The 17,701-nt window shown below is 41.5% G+C and overlaps 1 protein-coding gene across 1 annotated transcript in view; it reads left to right on the forward strand.

Moving 5' to 3' along the window:
- Positions 1–17,701, forward strand: part of ENPEP (glutamyl aminopeptidase) — a 121,667-nt gene that overhangs the window by 12,743 nt on the left and 91,223 nt on the right. The window contains exon 2 of the mRNA XM_068278792.1: positions 15,658–15,799. Coding sequence (XP_068134893.1) covers positions 15,658–15,799 — 142 coding nt within the window. The remainder of the gene's footprint in view (positions 1–15,657; positions 15,800–17,701) is intronic.

Here is a 17,701-nt window from a genome sequence, read left to right on the forward strand (position 1 = left end):
CGCTGTGCACGCCGCATCCCCCCCTTTTTCGTTGCCCCCCCAACCTCCCAGCCCCCCCGTCCCAGGTTGAACCAACAAAAATCTGTTCACTCTACATGACTGCATCAAGGCAGCAGCAGTGGATGGAGGGGTCGGAGAGGGATTTGGTGAAAAAGAAATGTAAATTAACTTGCACTGAGTAACAGGAGGCTATGGCCCTTTAAAGAGACACTGAAGCGAAAAAAAAAATATGATATAGTGAATTGGTTGTGTACTATGAATAATTACTAGAAGATTAGCAGCAAAGAAAATATTCTCATACTTTTATTTTCAGGTATATAGTGTTTTTTCTAACATTGCATCATTCTATAATATGTGCAGATTACACAACACTCAGCACTCAAAATAAGTCTTTCAGAGCAGTCTGTGAAGTAATGACCTCTCCTCTAGCAGAGGAAAAGTAAATAGTCCAGGAACAGTTGAGATAATAAAAGTCAGATAACAGCCCTCTCCCGAACTTAGTCGGAGAGCTTAATGGCTTGTTTGCATAGAGATAACAACTGGAGTTTCTCAACTCTTCCTGTACTGGAAACAATTACACTGATGTATCTGATCTTAATGTTTTATTTCTTAGCTGTGCTACACATACAAATCATAATATCATCATTTTTTTTTCGCTTCAGTGTCTCTTTAATGCAAAGTTCTCTGCGTTTGGAGCGGCTCCCACTACTGGATGGCACCAGTGACTATAGAAAAATACAAGAAGGGAGGGGAGCGCTCCAATGGTGCATTAACTTTATAAATGTTTAAGATGCAGTAAGAGTTACACTTGCAATCAATGCGTATTCAAAGCGCCCATCAGGCAAGCCACCAGCAAGTCCTCCCAAGCTGCCTCTGAGGTTGGGGGGTAGCTTGGTATAAAAAAGTCATGCTTTTTACTGTTAATACCCTGTGAGTTCAGGTTTTTGTCATCTTTATTGAGGTCTTGGTGATGGAATATTCAGTGATGGGATCCAAATAAGCCAGTGCATCATGATACAGAAAGGGAGTTGACCGCTACAGAGGAAGGCTGGCCCCTTAGAGGTGGAAGATAACCTGGTAACTGTCCCAAGGTGCTGTACCCACCACTCACCATTTTCTCCTACATTTCGGTACTTTTAAAATTCAGAGTACTAAAAAGTTATATTAAACAAAAGATCAAACATTTTTTATTCTTAACACTACAGGCGATTATGAATCATGTACTGATAATACATTACATACAAATAGTGTGTTACGGCATACACCTGAAGACAGTACTAGACAATACAACACTCTGCAGAGTCATTTGTACACAACAGACCCATCATCCTCAAACTGTTGTCTAAAATGCTCTGGGGTAAACCAGGGCTTTTGACCTTGCACCCATGAACAACAATAGCCATGATGCTGGAAGCCCTACTTCCTAGTCTCAGGGACGGAACTAGACCAAGTTGCGCCTGGGGCAAGGTCAGGTTTTGGCGCCTAAACTGCCATTCCCCATCCAGTTTTGGCACCTAAAGGTCAGGTTTTGGCGCCTAAAGATCAGGTTTTGGCGCCTTTTTAAGAATTCAACAAACTGCGCCTGGGGCAAGATACCCGCCTGCCCCCCCTAGATCCGTCCCTGCCTAGTCTACCTGATAGCAATGAGACAGCATAGGGAAAATAATAAGTTCTATTACTTTATTTTCTTTCTTTTTTTTTTTACAATTGATGCTGCAGAGTTTTTTGAATATTTAGCTAGGCAGTGACTTGACAATGAATGAGATGAGTTCCTACCGAACAGGACTACAGCTGTGCAAATTGAAGTTTTTTTGTGGAATCAAGTTTGTGAGGGTAGCTTAGCCATTGTATTTCTCCCCCCCCCCCCCCATACCATCACAATGCATTGCTAGCCTGTACTCATAGGCTAGTTACGTGTCGTTACTAGGGATGGTCAAGGAGACAAGGCCGGACTTGTACTTTCCAGCACCCTAGGCGGCTGTCACCAACCGCCCCCCCCCCCCCCCCCCCCACACACACACACACACACACACATTCTATCCAAGTCTGACTAGTTTGAATGGGCTCCCCTCTTTTTTGCTGCTTTGCTCCATGTTCAACAAAGAAGCAGTGCATGCTCTGTCCACTCCATGTCATTTTGCACTCCTGCCTGAATGCACAGCAGCCGGTAGCGTTTTGGGCATGCATACTTCAGAAATGATGCTTATGTATGAGCAGCACTTGGCAAGTACGCATTCCCATAACACTCCCTCGGCTGCTGTGCACATCCGTACAGGCGTGCGAAATTACAGGGAGCCCCAGTGGACAGCGCTGCTTCTTTGACCTCTGTGCGACCTGCTGCCGTCAGAGCCACAAATAGGGGACAGTGTAGCGCAATGGAGAGAAGCCCATCCAAAACAGAGAACAGGTAAGTAGAAGGATCCCAAACTACACACTCTGGCATAGATGTAGTGTAATGCTAGGTACACATGATGCAATTTTCTGACAGCTTTACTGTCAAATCGATTATTTCCATCATGTCTGATCTGATTTCTGATGAATTTTTCGATCAATTTTCTGTTCACTTCTATAAAAAATCATTCAGAAAATTGATTGGAAAGAAGATCGGACATCTTGGAAATAGTCGATCTGACAGTAAATCTGTCAGAAAATTGCATTGTGTGTACCTAGCATGAGCTCAGGTGTACTTTACACAGTGACAATTTAGCACTTAATGCTGGATACACACGGTGCGTTCCCGCACTCGATTTCCCGCTTGATTCCCGTCGATTAGTTTATTTCCAACATGTCCGATTTGCATTTTGATGGATAGTTAGGTCGATTTGGCATACTTTACATGCGAATCGACCTAACGATCCATCGAACTGCAAATCGGACATGTTGGAAATAAACTAATTGACGGGAAATCGAGTGCGGGAACGCACCGTGTGTATCCAGCATAAGACAAATCAGTCAGCAGGAAGTTTTGTAGCAGAATAACTCTTTTTATTGGCTAACCAAAAGAATAACAGTGAGCCTTTTGGCTCATACACACGAGCCACCGCTGTGGCAAGAGCCATAAATTTTTTTTTAAAAAGCAGCGACAGTTCGTCCCCAGGTCCCTCTGTGCAACAGCCGTACACACGGCGCACAGAGGGACACAGATTCAGCGATAGCTGTCGCCGAAGGTTCCTCCTCCCAGCCGTCCCCCCGCCGGGAGCTCCGTACATTGTGTATGGGGTTGCTGTTGTTAGTCCGCATACACACGGCGGACTAGTTACAGTTGCGTCGAAGTTGCGGCGACAGCTGTCGCCAGGCGATTGGCCAAGTCAATCGCCTGGCGACAGCTCTGACAAGCGATGGTTCGTGGTGCGCGCCTCATACACACGGGCGACCTGTCGCCGCAACATGCGCATGCCACGTGGTTGCGGCGACAGTTGTAGCCCGTGTGTATGAGGCTTTTGGGTAATGAGCCGTCTTCAGACTTTGTTCCTGAATACAAGATGTTAGGGCACACATCTATATATACAGTCAGCAGGAGATGCATTGTTTTGTAAATATGCAGATTGTTTTGTAAATATAAATGTAACACAGTTGTCATTCTGTTTAAAAACATCCTGCTTTCACTGATGGTTAACATAGTACAATGCTTTGCTGGCAAAAAAAAAAAAAAGTCAGGAAAGAGTTAAACTGTAGCACAAAGAAAGTTGCTGTCATTCTCTAGGAGAAAAAAAACAAGCCATAAATTTAACAGATCAGAGGTCTGACCTACTAGTAATAAAATAACATCAGTCAGGGAGAGGGGAGAACTGCTAATTCCTGTCTATGAATGCGTGTGGCATGAAAAAAACTAATCCGAACTCAAGAGTTCTGCTACTTGATCCTATATATTTTTCTTCTCACAGCAGATTGTTTGTCCCTTTTCATCATACAGAGTACAGGTGACAGCAGACGCTGACTGTCATCACACACACTCTGCACAAGTGAGAGAGATGCAGGGATCTCTGGAATTCAGGCAGACCAGAGCAAAGCAGGAGAGGTGATTTACTTTGACATGTGACCTCTTATCTCTCCAAGTCCTGCGCCCTGCTGATTTTTATCGCCCCAGGCCATGGCCTTTGTGACCTTCCCAGAAATCCGGCCCTGCAGGGAGATGCAAACAATTTTGAGTTGATGCAGCATTATGCCAATTTTTTATGCAGCTTGAAAATGGACTGATCAAATTTTACCTCAGCAGGATCTGATTGGTTCATTTTTTAAGCTGCATACATTTGCATACACAATTTGCATTTGTATAATGCTACATCAACTCGAAATAATTTGCATCTCACTGCCCATCCCTAGTCTTTACAGACTCGGATTCTGCCAGGCAACAGTCGTCATGCATGTGTACAAGGCATTAGGCTTCTATTGAGGGCTTCCTCAAAGTATTAGGTAAGAGGTTTAACCAATAATTACAGTTTAAAGATGCTGGTACAATCAAGTGTGCACAAATATTATCAAAGTTTCAGAAAGTTTACATGGGTAAAAATAAAATAGAATGATCTTCTATAAATCAAAGAGAAGAAAAAAGAATAAGTGTAGAGAGGTCAAACATATTTATCTCATTGATTGTCTCTCAATTTTATGTTCTGTAGGGTAAAGTGAACCAGTATGCAGTTTAATCGGGTAAGCCCTCCCATACACCCTGTATGCTTTGCACCATAAGCCAGTATCAGCCATACTGTTTGGTTGCAACAGAATTTAAGTTACAGTTTAACTGCCCCTTTCTGTTAGTGTTCTGAAGTCAGACCAATGTTTTCTGTGGTACTGTTAAAGAGAAACTGTGACCAAGAATTGAACTTCATCCCAATCAGTAGCTGATACCCCCTTCCCTATGAGAAATCTATTCCTTTTCTCAAACTGATCATCAGGGGGCTCTGTATGGCTGATATTGTGGTGAAACACCTCCCACAAGAAACTCTGAGGACCATGGTACTTCTGGTATTTTCCTGTCTGTGAACGTTGTTGCATTGTGGGAAATAGCCGTTTACAGCTGTTTCCAACTGCTAAAACAGCATGCAGCTGCTACATTACCTGCCAGCAGTAAAAATGTCACCATGTGATAAATGTCAGAATGTAAATCAGGGATAAACACTGACTAAACCATTTATCCATAATTATTGTAAAAACGAAGCACTTTTTTTATTACATTATTTTCACTGGAGTTCCTCTTTAAGAACAGTAAAATGTGTGTTAGCAGAAATTAATTTTCAAGTAACATCACAACAAAAATATTATTCCAAAACACTTTTGAAATACTTCTGCTTCAAGCAACACCTAAGAAATACAGTGATCTATTGATAGCTTAACTCAAGTAAACACAGAGCTGTCTTGATGGGCAGCGATCTGACACGTGCTAGTCTGTGAAGGAGAGCCTGTGTTCAGCTCATGCACGTAGATCACATGTTAGCTAGAAAAGACTAGCATGTGTCTTCACAGATGGTGTCCGCTGTATCGCATACTGTGCACTGTGTGCGCTTCTTGACCTGCTTTTATCAGATGGGTCAATGGTGGTCTACAACAATACTGCTGACATCAGGCTGCATCTCCGCCTGTGGTTACATAGTTGTTGTTCTGCCTGCCTTTGCTCCACAGGCTCTTAAACTAACATACCATTCAGCTTTCTAAATGTACAGATCAGGTTAAAGACAAGTAAATTTATGGCTGGTGGAGTTAAAGAAATGCCTGTTTTTATGTAACATTACCAGCAGGGTCAGACTTGCATCTCATGAGCCTATAGACACAGAAGTTCTGGCTCCCTAAACTACTCCCTCAGACAAACCAGCAAATCTTGTTTGGTTTGCCCAGGAACCGCTTTGTAAGTGTGCTGACTGCCCACATTCCCTGGTCAAGTTGGCCAGCACCTTTCGACTCTTTCCTCTGCCCTGCCTGGAGTGCCCTCGCTCACCATCTTGGAGCCACACTGACATCACCCCCCCCCCCCCTCTCAGTGGTGCATAGAGATCTAGAGCCCATCCAGCTCTATGTGCTGCCTCTAAGAGAAGTAATAGTGTGGCTCTAGAATGTTGTGTGAGTTGTCATACCTATGACAGCCACCTCTTAGCATGCTGCTGCCTCTAGTCTTGTGTCTAGTGTGCCTAGTCCGGCCCTGATTACCAGATTACTTTCTATGGAGGTTACACATCTGCAGTTATTTCTGCAGTTATAAGTTAAGTGAACTTGTATAATTCTGTAGAGGATAACTATTTCCTTCTACATGGGGGAAACTGAGAGTGTGGGAGAAAGAAATACTATTAAAGGGATTAAACCTTCTTCCAACATACAAATGTCCACGGACACAGGAAGTGAAAGCCGCACTAGCAAATAAAAACCACTGGGTCCTGGTCAATTCAGCTGGCCGGGGATTAATACTCTTGAAGGATAATGGATCAGTAGCTATAAGCTTTGTTTTCTAGCACAGCTTCCAGCAGTGGAGATGTGAATGTCAGGGGAATTTTCCATTATTTATGTCCACAGATGAGGGGGCAGAAATAATGTAAGTATTAATTTATCCTCCTAAAATGGAAAATGTGCATATTCCTATTAGATACACTTGAAATGATTAGGCTAACTTAGTACTGAGACCTATCCTTTCTGATGACTAAAGCTAGTGCTGAAAGAGCGGTATCTCTTGGCAAAGAAAGACTAATGTATTTGGTCTTTAGATCATGAGGCTTAGCAAGCTGAGTTGTGTGGCTGCAGCCTAATTTAAAGTGAACCAGAGATGAAGCACCCTCATGTATTTCACCATATATATCAGTGGGAACATTAGAGAAAACACCTACCCTGCTCTCTGTTTCATTCTTCACTGCTCCGCCTGCTTATCAGCCCTGATAAAACCCCCCCACTGAGCATTGTCTGGCCTTTGACTTTTTTCAAGCCCCAGCCTGACCCATTCTGGCTCTGATATAATGACTCTGCTATAATGATTCCCGAGCAAAGCCAGACTGAATGCTCAGTCGGGGATTTTATCAGGGCTGATAACAAGCAGGCTGAGCAGTAAAGAATGAAACAGAGAGCAGGATAGGTGTTTTCTCTCATGTTCCCACTGATATATATGGTAAAATACATGAGGGTGCTTTGTCTCTGGTTCACTTTTTACAGTGTACCTGAGACTTATGGGAATAAAGGCTTTTTACTTACTGGGGGCTTCTTCCAGCCCCTTGTAGTCCATCTCTCCCCTTGATGTTCTCCTGTTCCCTCTGTTGTTCCTCTGTCAGTCCCATACAGTCCATGACTTGGCTCTGTTGCGTACTACCGCGCATCTGCTGCGTACTCCCTTGGCCGGGAGTGGCCTACGCATGGGCAGGTTAAGACTGTAACTACACATGCGCAAAAAAGGCCCTGGCCATGGGAGTGCGACGTGGAGGCGTGAGGGCCAAAACAGCATAACTGCAGTGGTCCACAACCCAGCTGGATTGCGGACTTCACAAGAGCACAGCATATGGGACCTGAAGGACAATGAGAGATGCCATGAGAACTGTAGACATTCTAATAGAAAAGGCTGCACAGCCCAATATATTCAATAGATTTATTCATTACAAATACAGTTCCACAGAAAGCTGTTATCCAAACATTAAAAAACATTAAAATGCATGATGCAGCATTCCCCCCAGAACGGAATCAACCATACTAATTATCAGGGCTGGTTCTAGAAAGGCACATATGAGGGGGCAGTCAGAAATGTGAAGGGGGCATCATGTGCAAGCACATTTTTCTTCAGTAATGCTAGTGCGGTAAAAAAATTGGGTGTGGTCGTGATCTCATGTGGGCGGGGCTAACTCTAATGTAACGCTTAAAAGTGAGGCGGCAATGCAAGAACGATTACTTCCAACACATAAAATGGAACAACCGTTATCTCAGACACATGAAATGGAATAACTATTACTGCCGACACAGGAAATGCAAGAACCATTACCTCTGACACATGAAATGCAAGCAGTGCTTCACCATAAAATAATCGTAATGTGGCAATCTTTCACCATAAAATAATTGTAAAGCAGCAATGATTCACCATAAAATAGTAATGTGGCAATGTTTCACTAGAAAATAATTGTAATGGTGGCAGTGTTTTACCATAAAATAATCATAATGTGGCAATCTTGCACAAGAAAATAATCGTAACGCAGCAATGATTCACAATAAAATAATCATAATGCGGCAATCTTGCACCAAAAAATAATCATAATACAGCAGCGTTTCACCAGACAATAATCATAATGCGGCAATGTTTCACTAGAAAATAACTGTAATGTGGCCAGCGTTTCACCATAAAATAATCGTAATGTGGCCAGCATTTCACCACAAAATTATCGTACTGCAGCAATGTTTCACTAGAAAATAATCATAATGTGGACAGCATTACACCAAAAACGAATGACCACCTGTAAAAAAAAAAAGCATTTACTCACCTGCAGAAGACCATTTACTCACCTGCAGCGGCGCAGCCAGCCTGCGAAAGTCCCGCACTGACAGGCAGAGAGCAGGACTATGGGAAGATGGCGCCCAAAGCCCTGTACTGGAGAAACAAATAGTCTTCAGTACAGGGCTTTGGGCGCCATCTTCCCGTAGCCCTGCTCTGCCTGCTGGAAGACTATGCAGGCTGGAGCGTTGAGCTGCGGAGATGAACTGGTGAAGCGTCTATTAGACACCGTGGCCAGTTCACCACAGGGGTCCCACAGTCTGGTGGGGGAAGAATGACATGTCCCCTGCCCGCTGTTCCGCTGTCCCCCGCCGCCCCTCCCTGCCGCTTTGCCCAGAACCATTGAGATGGCAGGACATTTATTTGAGGGGGCCCTGCCCCCTCTCGCCCCACGCTAGAGCCGGCCCGTGAAAGCACAATATGAAAGGTTTATATATATATAATTGTTGAAGTGCAAATATTATTTATAGACATCCATATGGTGGATGAATTATATGCTTTATTCGGTCAGAACAAGACAGTACTTTTTAGTGACAGGCTGGAAAAGAGGCAGGAAATTCTCTAGTGCCACTGCACACTGCATGCATTGTAATTGTTTTTAATGTTCGCATTACAGTTTTCTGTGGAATTGTATTTGTTCTGAATAAACTTTATTGATCATATCCCAATATGATATGATAAAATGCATGCAGCTAAAAGTACGTGTACGCATCCTTTGTTTGCGCTCCATGCCACTTTCATATGAATTTACGCATACAATGCAGCCGGAAATATGCGTTCCACGCAACAGGAAGTACGCATTTGATGCAACCGGAAGTACACATTGGCGTGATTTCCTGATGTGTCACATGACCTTTCTCTCCTCAATTTAATGCCGAACTAGCGTGCATTCAAAGAGGGTCTCATCCTTGATGAAGCAGTGTTACGTCCTGCGGAACCGGTGGTCTTGTCCGCCCTGAAACCTTGAAATGCTCACACTCTACTTGGGAATCCTGGTTTGTCCTACCTGGGTGAAGTGTGTGTGTGTGTATATATATATATATATATATATATATATATATATATATATATATATATATATATATATATATATATATATATTCTCCTATACCCCACTAGCAGCATCATTTAATATAGATGGTCATTGTATGTACTGATGTGTGTTTTTTGTTGTGTTTGCAATTTTTACACTGAGTTTTCTGCCTAGCACCTAATACTGAACCCGGGTTCAACACACACTGTATCAGATTGATAACAAGTGTGTGTCACTGACTACTAAGGTCCTGCCAGGTGATGCTAATAATATATATGTTATTATTATACTTATGACCCCAAGGGAGTGTGGATGGTTTTAAATGTTTTTAATTGTGTCCATACAGCTGTTGTGTTTTTTGATACCAATAAACTTGTTATATATTTTTGAATATACCCTGGAGTGGTGCTGTTCATATGGGGAGACATTTTCTTTCTTTTTACCATATCCAAATATGCAGCTGTTTCAGAACCTCTTTTCATCTCATGGCATTGCATACAGTTGAGTCTGAGGGCTGCATGAACGTTGCTGGTGTGCAGGCATCCAGCTCTTGATTTCCTTTGAGGGACATTAAGGGAGCTGACATACTACAGGGGCTGGAGGAAGCCCCAGGTAAGTAAAATTCCTTTTCTCCCATTTAACTCAGATTAACTGTAATGATCAATTTATCAGCAGAGTTTTAAAACTAAATGTAACTTGTTAAAAACCAACATTGTTTCTCTTTAGTATGAATGTATCCTTGTGCAGATACTATTACCGGGCAGGTGGATTTTCACACAGTGTCGGACTGGGACCTGGAAAAGCTGAGGAAATCCACTTGCTGGCCAATCAGCAGTAATCATGCGAAGACTTGCTATGGGTTTCTATTGGGAGTGATAACACAGGGTTACTGCTGCTTGGCCAGCAGGTGGATTTCCTCAGTTTTTCCACCTCCCAGTCCGACACTGTTTTCAATCACATCATATTAGATCAATAAGATGTCAGTCCTGATAAATGAAGGCATCCCCAGTCATCTCTAAGGATTTCCACCAGGGTTATCATAAGTTATCCAGCAGACCTAAGCTAGGTTATTTAAAAATATGCAAATTTTTAAGTGGTTTAAGATTAAAATTCTCAACGAGTCATAATGAGACATATTGAAGGTTGCTGAAAATCTAATAAATGATCAGTTGTGTGATTGTAGACTTATGCAGGAGCTTGCTGAGAGGATAATTTAGTAAATGTGCACAATCTCATCTGATCTTGTTGGGCAGAGGTGGAGAATGCATTTTCTGTATGTTGTGAAAACTGCCATCTTGCTTTCAGCATATTCTAAAATTACATCATTGATCTCGTGAAAACACAATATGAAAGGTGTGTATATATATATTAGTACGAAGTGCAAATATTATTGATAGACATCCATATACAGGAGTAAGGTGAGTGAATTATATGCTTTATACGGTCAGAAGACTGTATTATATAGTGACAGCCAGCAGCTGGCATTCTTTTTCTTACTCTGAACAGTTACTTTCTGCCTCTAAAGCCTCATACACACGAGGTACCGTTGTAGCTGTTGCTAGCACACAGGAGACGTGTGCGCATCAGCTCGGTGACAGCTCCGCCTGAGTGACAGCTGTCTACACGACAGGCAGAGACGCGGCGGAAGCTGTCGCCGAAGCTCCCTTCTAGCTGTTTGTAGCTGTCGCTAGTCCGCACATACACATGCAGTACGCGTGGCGGACTAGCGGCGGTTGCTGCGACAGCTGTTACCGGCGATTGGCCAAGTCAATCGCCTGGCGACAGCTCTGAGTAGCGACAGTTCGTGGTGCGCGCCTCATACACACGGAGGACCTGTCGCTGCAACATGCGCGTGCCACGTGTTTGTGGCGACAGTTGTGCCCTGTGTGTATGAGCCATAAGCATCACTGCTTTGTATTAAAAGGTGACATGAGGAAAGGTAGTAATACAGAGAGATATCTAACGCTGCCAACTGAGAATCAGCAAGGCAGGTAGTGAGGATATCTGTGGAATAGGACTCCACAGAGACAAAAGAAAGGCATGTTTACAGAGACAACATAAATGTATGTATATAATCCTGCTTCACAGAAAATATACAAATACCATTTAAAAAATTCACAATTTAGGTATATGTTAAAGAAAAAATGTTGTGGATGCTGTATGCGAATGTTGTAATTTTACCACTAACTCATGTACCTTTCAGCAGCTATTAATAAGATCTATGCATGCTCACTTCTTTCCCACACGGCTCTACAGCACCATATACCTGATGAAGTGGGGCTGCGCATGTAACACATGTAATGCATTTTAAAAGTAAGGACAAGATTCCATTAGCACAGGCAGGCCATCTCCAAGACACTTGTGCACCACAATAATGCATCCAAATCCCTGTAGCCATGCCATGCACGGCGATAGGGATTCAGGTCTGTTGTGCAAAATTCTGAAGCGGTGCTTCAAATTTTTTTCACGCACTGTAATTCAGAAACAGCCTATTGATTTCAATAGGCTAAGATCTCAGATCTGTATTTGTGTGCATGAAATCGGGCACAATCAGCCCTAATGGAAACCGGGCCTAAGCTATGGCTTTTTGTCAGAAGGTGATTCCTCATCCTTAAACTGCTTTCTATGTTGTAAAATGTATTCTTATGGACACCACCTACCGGTAGAGTTCTTATCTATAAAGCAAAAGACATTAAACTACAGTTCCATGTTCCATAGGCGAATATCAACTCCAAAGGCATACCAGGAGGTGAACATTAGGAGCTGGCAAGACTTCACTCCTGCTTCAGTTGCATTATTGGACCCCTCACAGTTCCTCACATTATATCAAATCCCTTCCAGTGTCTGAAATGTGAGCTAACAACTTGAATCGCTTGCTTCAGAGTTCCAGATAGTTTGTTGAAAGATTTGAATTTTTGCACAGAGACAGGGTTTTATCATTCAAACGTTTTTTTTTAATTTAAAATATAAATCTGAGCAGTATGAACCTTTGTGGCACAGCATGCACATGGTCATTATATAACATATCTAAAAGATACAATAATGGTGTCATACATTCTTTTCAACTTCTTGAATTGAGATATCACAGTAACTTTTTAAGAATCAGAAAGCGAGACAGTAAGAACATTTTGTTATCCTCTAGGCACAGTAAAGTTTGTATATACGCTACCTGCTCTAATATCTTGTCAGCATACAGGAACTGAGTCTGAAAAAGGCGTATTAGCTGAAAGCTTACTCTTATTCTTTTAAGTAAGCAAATAAATGATATCATCCTGATTCAAAACTTCTTGCTTTCATTGTCTAGGTATAAAACTGTCATTGACACAAGATGGCTTTTAAGGGTTCTTTTACACAGTAATGCAGCAGCTAAATGCATGTGAATGCCCTGTCCAGACAGCATGTGTTCCATGGCAGTTAGAGGAACTCCAGTGAAAATAATGTAATAAAAAAGTGCTTTATTTTTACAATAATTATGTATAAATGATTGAGTCAGTGTGTGCCTATTGTAAAATATTTCCTCTCACTGACTTACATTTCTGACCTTTATCACATGGTGACATTTTTACTGCTGGCAGGTGATGTCAGTGGAAGGAGATGCTGCTTGCTTTTTTGGCTGTTGGAAACAGCTGTAAACAGCTATTATTTCCAACAATGCAACCATGGTCCTGACATCACACTGTGGGAGGGGTTTTACCACAATATCAGCCATATAGAGCCCCCTGATGATCCGTTTGGGAAAAGGAAAAGAAATTGGGATTGGGATGAAGTTCAATTCTTAGTTACGGATTCTCTTTAAACAGACAATGCAAAAAGGCACCCATTTAAATGCATGCAGTTTATGTTGCATTTGTCATGCATTGTAATCCAGAGTCCCAGATTTGCTTTAAAAGTACAGTAGTTTGAAAATATCCCTTTTAGGAGAAAACTCAGGAGAAAAGTTAGCAGGATATGGCCCTATGTGGTTGGTAGGAATTACGGTAGATTGTGAGTTTCTCCTGAAGGGCAGCTAGCGATATGATTGACTATGTGCTTTGTAAAACACTGAAAATGTTAATAATAATGATGCATTTCCATTTCCCCTAGTGCCACGCGGCTGCGAGACGTGCAGTGGCACTTCCTGGTCTGCGGGAACGCTGACGAATGCCATAAGCCGTGCCATGCACGGCAATGGTATTCGCAGCCTCCCGCATGGAAACTGATGGCAATGTCGGCCGAATTGCTAAGGTAAGCGACTCGGCCGGCGGCGCCATTTTGTCCTATGGCAGAGTTTCCCCACGCGATTTGCCTGCGGGGAAACTTCGGATTCGGACGGTTTCTGCGCTAGTGGAAACAGGCCCGTATTGTTTTAGTCGTTATTATTGATCTATAAAGTGCCAACATATTCTGTGGCGCTGTACAAAGAAAAATAAACATGGGGTACATAATGATACAGACAATGGTAACCACCAGTGTCAAATGTAACATGATGAATAAAATTTTAGCCGATTGCAAGATGTAAAATAAATAACAATTTCCAAGACACAAAAGAGCGAGAGAGCCCTGCCCTCGCGACTTACAATCTGTAATTACAATATTTATATAAACTGTCCATCTAAAACAAATATTAGGTTGTGTTTTCTTACTATGAATGATGATTGTTGTATGTCTGATCAAATCAATGCCACGTTCTGTATGAATTGATGCTGCACTTTTCCCAGTGCTGCAGAGGAAGACTTACCAGTTGTGTCTTGTCAGTTAATAAAGGAATCCTTCGTGATTTATTATTGTTCTTTCATGGAAACAATTAAAAGAGCAGGACTATACAATGTCAGCCCTAATAAGCAAAAAGATAACAAACTTGAGATTCCACAATAATGAATACTGCCAGCAGTTGGCTTTATTTACTTCAAGTTTTTAAGGAAGTTGCAAAACTTGCCCTAGTGTGTTACAATTCTGTTAAATGCTTCTTCTTTATGTATCAAAGCAGAGCGCATCAGATCTAATTTCAGTGGAAACCACAAAACTTTTTTTTTTATCATAACTATGTCCCTTTATAGAAAGGTCTTCATTGGTCTCTGATCAGTAATGTAGACCTATTGCTCTGCTAATTTTGCTTTTGTATAGAAACAGCAGAGGCTACATTTTTCTTTTTTTTTTAAATACCTTACAGATTGTTATTATTTAGTATCTACACAGTGCCGACATCTTCCGCAGCACTGTACAGAGTATATTGCTTTGTCACTTAATTGTCCCTCAGAGGGGTTCCCTGCCATATCCCTATGTCGATGTGCGTATTGTGTAGCTTATGTATTGTAGTCTAGGGCCAATTTAGGGGGAAGCCAATTAACTTATCTGTATGCTGGTGGGATGTGTGAGGATACAAGAGTGCCCAGAGGAAACCCACAGGCATGGGGAGAACATACATACTCCGTGCAGATAGTGTCCTGGCTGGAATTTAAAACCGGGACCTAGCGCTGCAAGGCAAGAGTGCTAACCCCTACGCCACCGTGCTGCACGATGCAGATGTCGCACAACAGATGCAGCACAAAGCCATATCTGCTGCGCTATGTCTGCACCCCTGGCCCCTTGCCTTGCTTAATGGCAAAGCTATGTGCACAGTAGCCTTTAGGCACCCAAACTCTCCTAAAACAATCATGTGTGTTTATTTTGGGGGACTGTGTACTTTATGTTCAGGGACTCCTGACAGGTGCTTCCATGTATTCAATAATTTGTGGAGTGTTAGGATCCTTGGCCAGTTGCTATTATGTATCCTGCAACAGCAGGAGGCCACCTGCTCATTCTCCAATGTTGCATGTGGCAACACACAAAGATTACTTCGCAGTTTCTGGTATCTTTTTTAATGTAGATTAGAGAGTCCTGTACTAGAAAGTCCTGATAAATTCCATAATTTACAGAACTATTGTGTAGTGAAAGTGCAGACATGTCTGCCCTCTCATATCATTCTTTGGTCTCTCTGTATCAGTGGAGAGGTTGGATCATGATTATGTGATATGATATGTGGATCGGGACAGGGCAGTATCCGCTATGCAGTACCTGCCAGAGCTCTGCATGGAATGTTTTTGCATGCTGGACAATGGAGACTCTCAGTTCTTAAAATGTACCGTGCTTTTCTTAGGTCTGTTTTGAGATTGTTAATCAAATATATGTCCATGTTCTACTAAAATGGTTCTCTCTTCCCCAGGGATATTGCAGCTACAGATCATGAGCCCACAGATGCCAGGAAATCATTCCCATGCTTTGATGAACCCAACAAAAAAGCAACTTATAACATAACACTTATCCACAAAAAGGAATACCATGCACTCTCAAACATGCCGCAGGAGGTACGTATCCAGAACCCAAGAGACACGGTTATAACTTCCATTCGGTTTCTTTGACCTTTTTGCCTGAAATAAGACCAATGCTACAAAGTTTGTTGTGTTTTGTTGTTATATGGTTGTTGGTTGATTACATCTCTTTACTGCAAAGTAATCCTGTCAAAGCTACATCCTTACATCAGTTACCAGAAACCTTTGTGGTCATTTTTATTTTATAGTAATATTATTTATTATTATAACCTCAATCTGTTCAGGTTGAGGGTTTTTTAATATATAAATAACTGCTTTAAGGTCATTCTTTTTTTGTTAGAAAACTACTAAAGATGATTTTTATACTAAAAGGGACAGAAAATATTCTTGAAAAATGGTGTGACCAGATAATTTGTGAACGCATATCATTGGGAATGGAACTGCCAGTAAATATAGTAAATTAGAATGACCACATGGAACATAAGGGAGGAGCTTTAAGCTCAGGCAGCTGCATGAGAAAGTGACTTGCATGAGTCTTTAACTTCTGGCAACTGAGATAATTTTCTCTTGTGCTTAATGAATCTTGCCAGCATTCAGGTGCACTGCCATGAATTAATGAATGCATGTGGTAGAAGAACATACTTTATTTTTATTTATTTATTTTTTTGCAATGTTAATGAATCGGTTTTCATGTCATGTCAATTCTTCAGCTGCAATGCCCCAGGGTAGCCTGACTGTGGTGCACATCCAATAGGCCTAACATGTCTGCTAGGCCTCATTGACGTGAGGTTTTTCCTGATTTGGTGAACATTGGAGGCTAGCGGTCATTTTCCCAGTGGCCTGGGGATTACACTACAGATTACATCAAAGAAGACACTGGAATTGGGGTTATTCAACACCAAGGGGGTTCTTAGGGTTAGGTATCGGTAGAGGGAGGGTTTTGTGTGAGAGTAGGGTTAGGTTTAGCAATAGTAAATTATTGGTAAATAATACCAATATTCTACTATGGAAATCAGACAGCTGTTTTAAATTTCAGCTTAAAGGTGCTCTGTGGACAGCAGACAGTAGGCTGACTTACCCAACAGTTCAGCAAACAGTCTGAAAGAGGCGTACGTACAAAAAGGGCGCCCGGACAAAAAGGGCGCGGGGTGTAAACGCTAATTAATAATTAATCATTAATAGCGTTTATAAAAATAGTGTGCTATATTTCGTTTACAAATAATGTTTTACAAAATTATAAATCATTAAATAATGTTTATGAAATCGGCAATTGTGAAAACGTTAATCTTCCCTGTTTCAAAAGGGAAACTTATAATTACGTTTATTAAAAAAACGATAATATATGTTTAATTGTTATAATTGTATATTATTGTGAATAACCTTCATTTATGGTTTGTTCTTATAATGAAATCTGAAAATATTCTTTATAACGATGATATAAATATAACTGCGTTCGTAATAAGTGTTGTAAAACATTAGTAAGTATTACTAAAATTTTACTAAAACTATACCTAAGCCTACTCTCACACACAACCCTCCCTGTACCTATCCCTAACCCCTAGACCCCCCTGGTGGTGCCTAACCCTAAGACCCCCCTGGTGGTGCCTAACCCTAAGACCCCCCTGGTGGTGCCTAACCCTAACCACCCCCCTTACTGATCGCTTTATTATGTGGATAATAATGTTTTACTAATTGTGGCTGCAAAAAATATATTGCAATTTACGTTACGTACTGATCGCTTTATTTTGTGAATAATAATGTTTTACAAACAGTAAGGGATAAAACTTTAAATAATGTTTTAATTAGTTAAATAAGATAAATATGTTTAGTATTTTTATAAACGTTATTCGGCACGGGTGCATTTTATAAACGTAAATCACCACAAGCACAGTTATAAATCATTAAAAATCTCCGGGCGCCGTTTGTAAACGTTATTTA

Source organism: Hyperolius riggenbachi, chromosome 1 (assembly GCF_040937935.1).
Source record: "Hyperolius riggenbachi isolate aHypRig1 chromosome 1, aHypRig1.pri, whole genome shotgun sequence".
NCBI lineage: Eukaryota > Metazoa > Chordata > Amphibia > Anura > Hyperoliidae > Hyperolius > Hyperolius riggenbachi.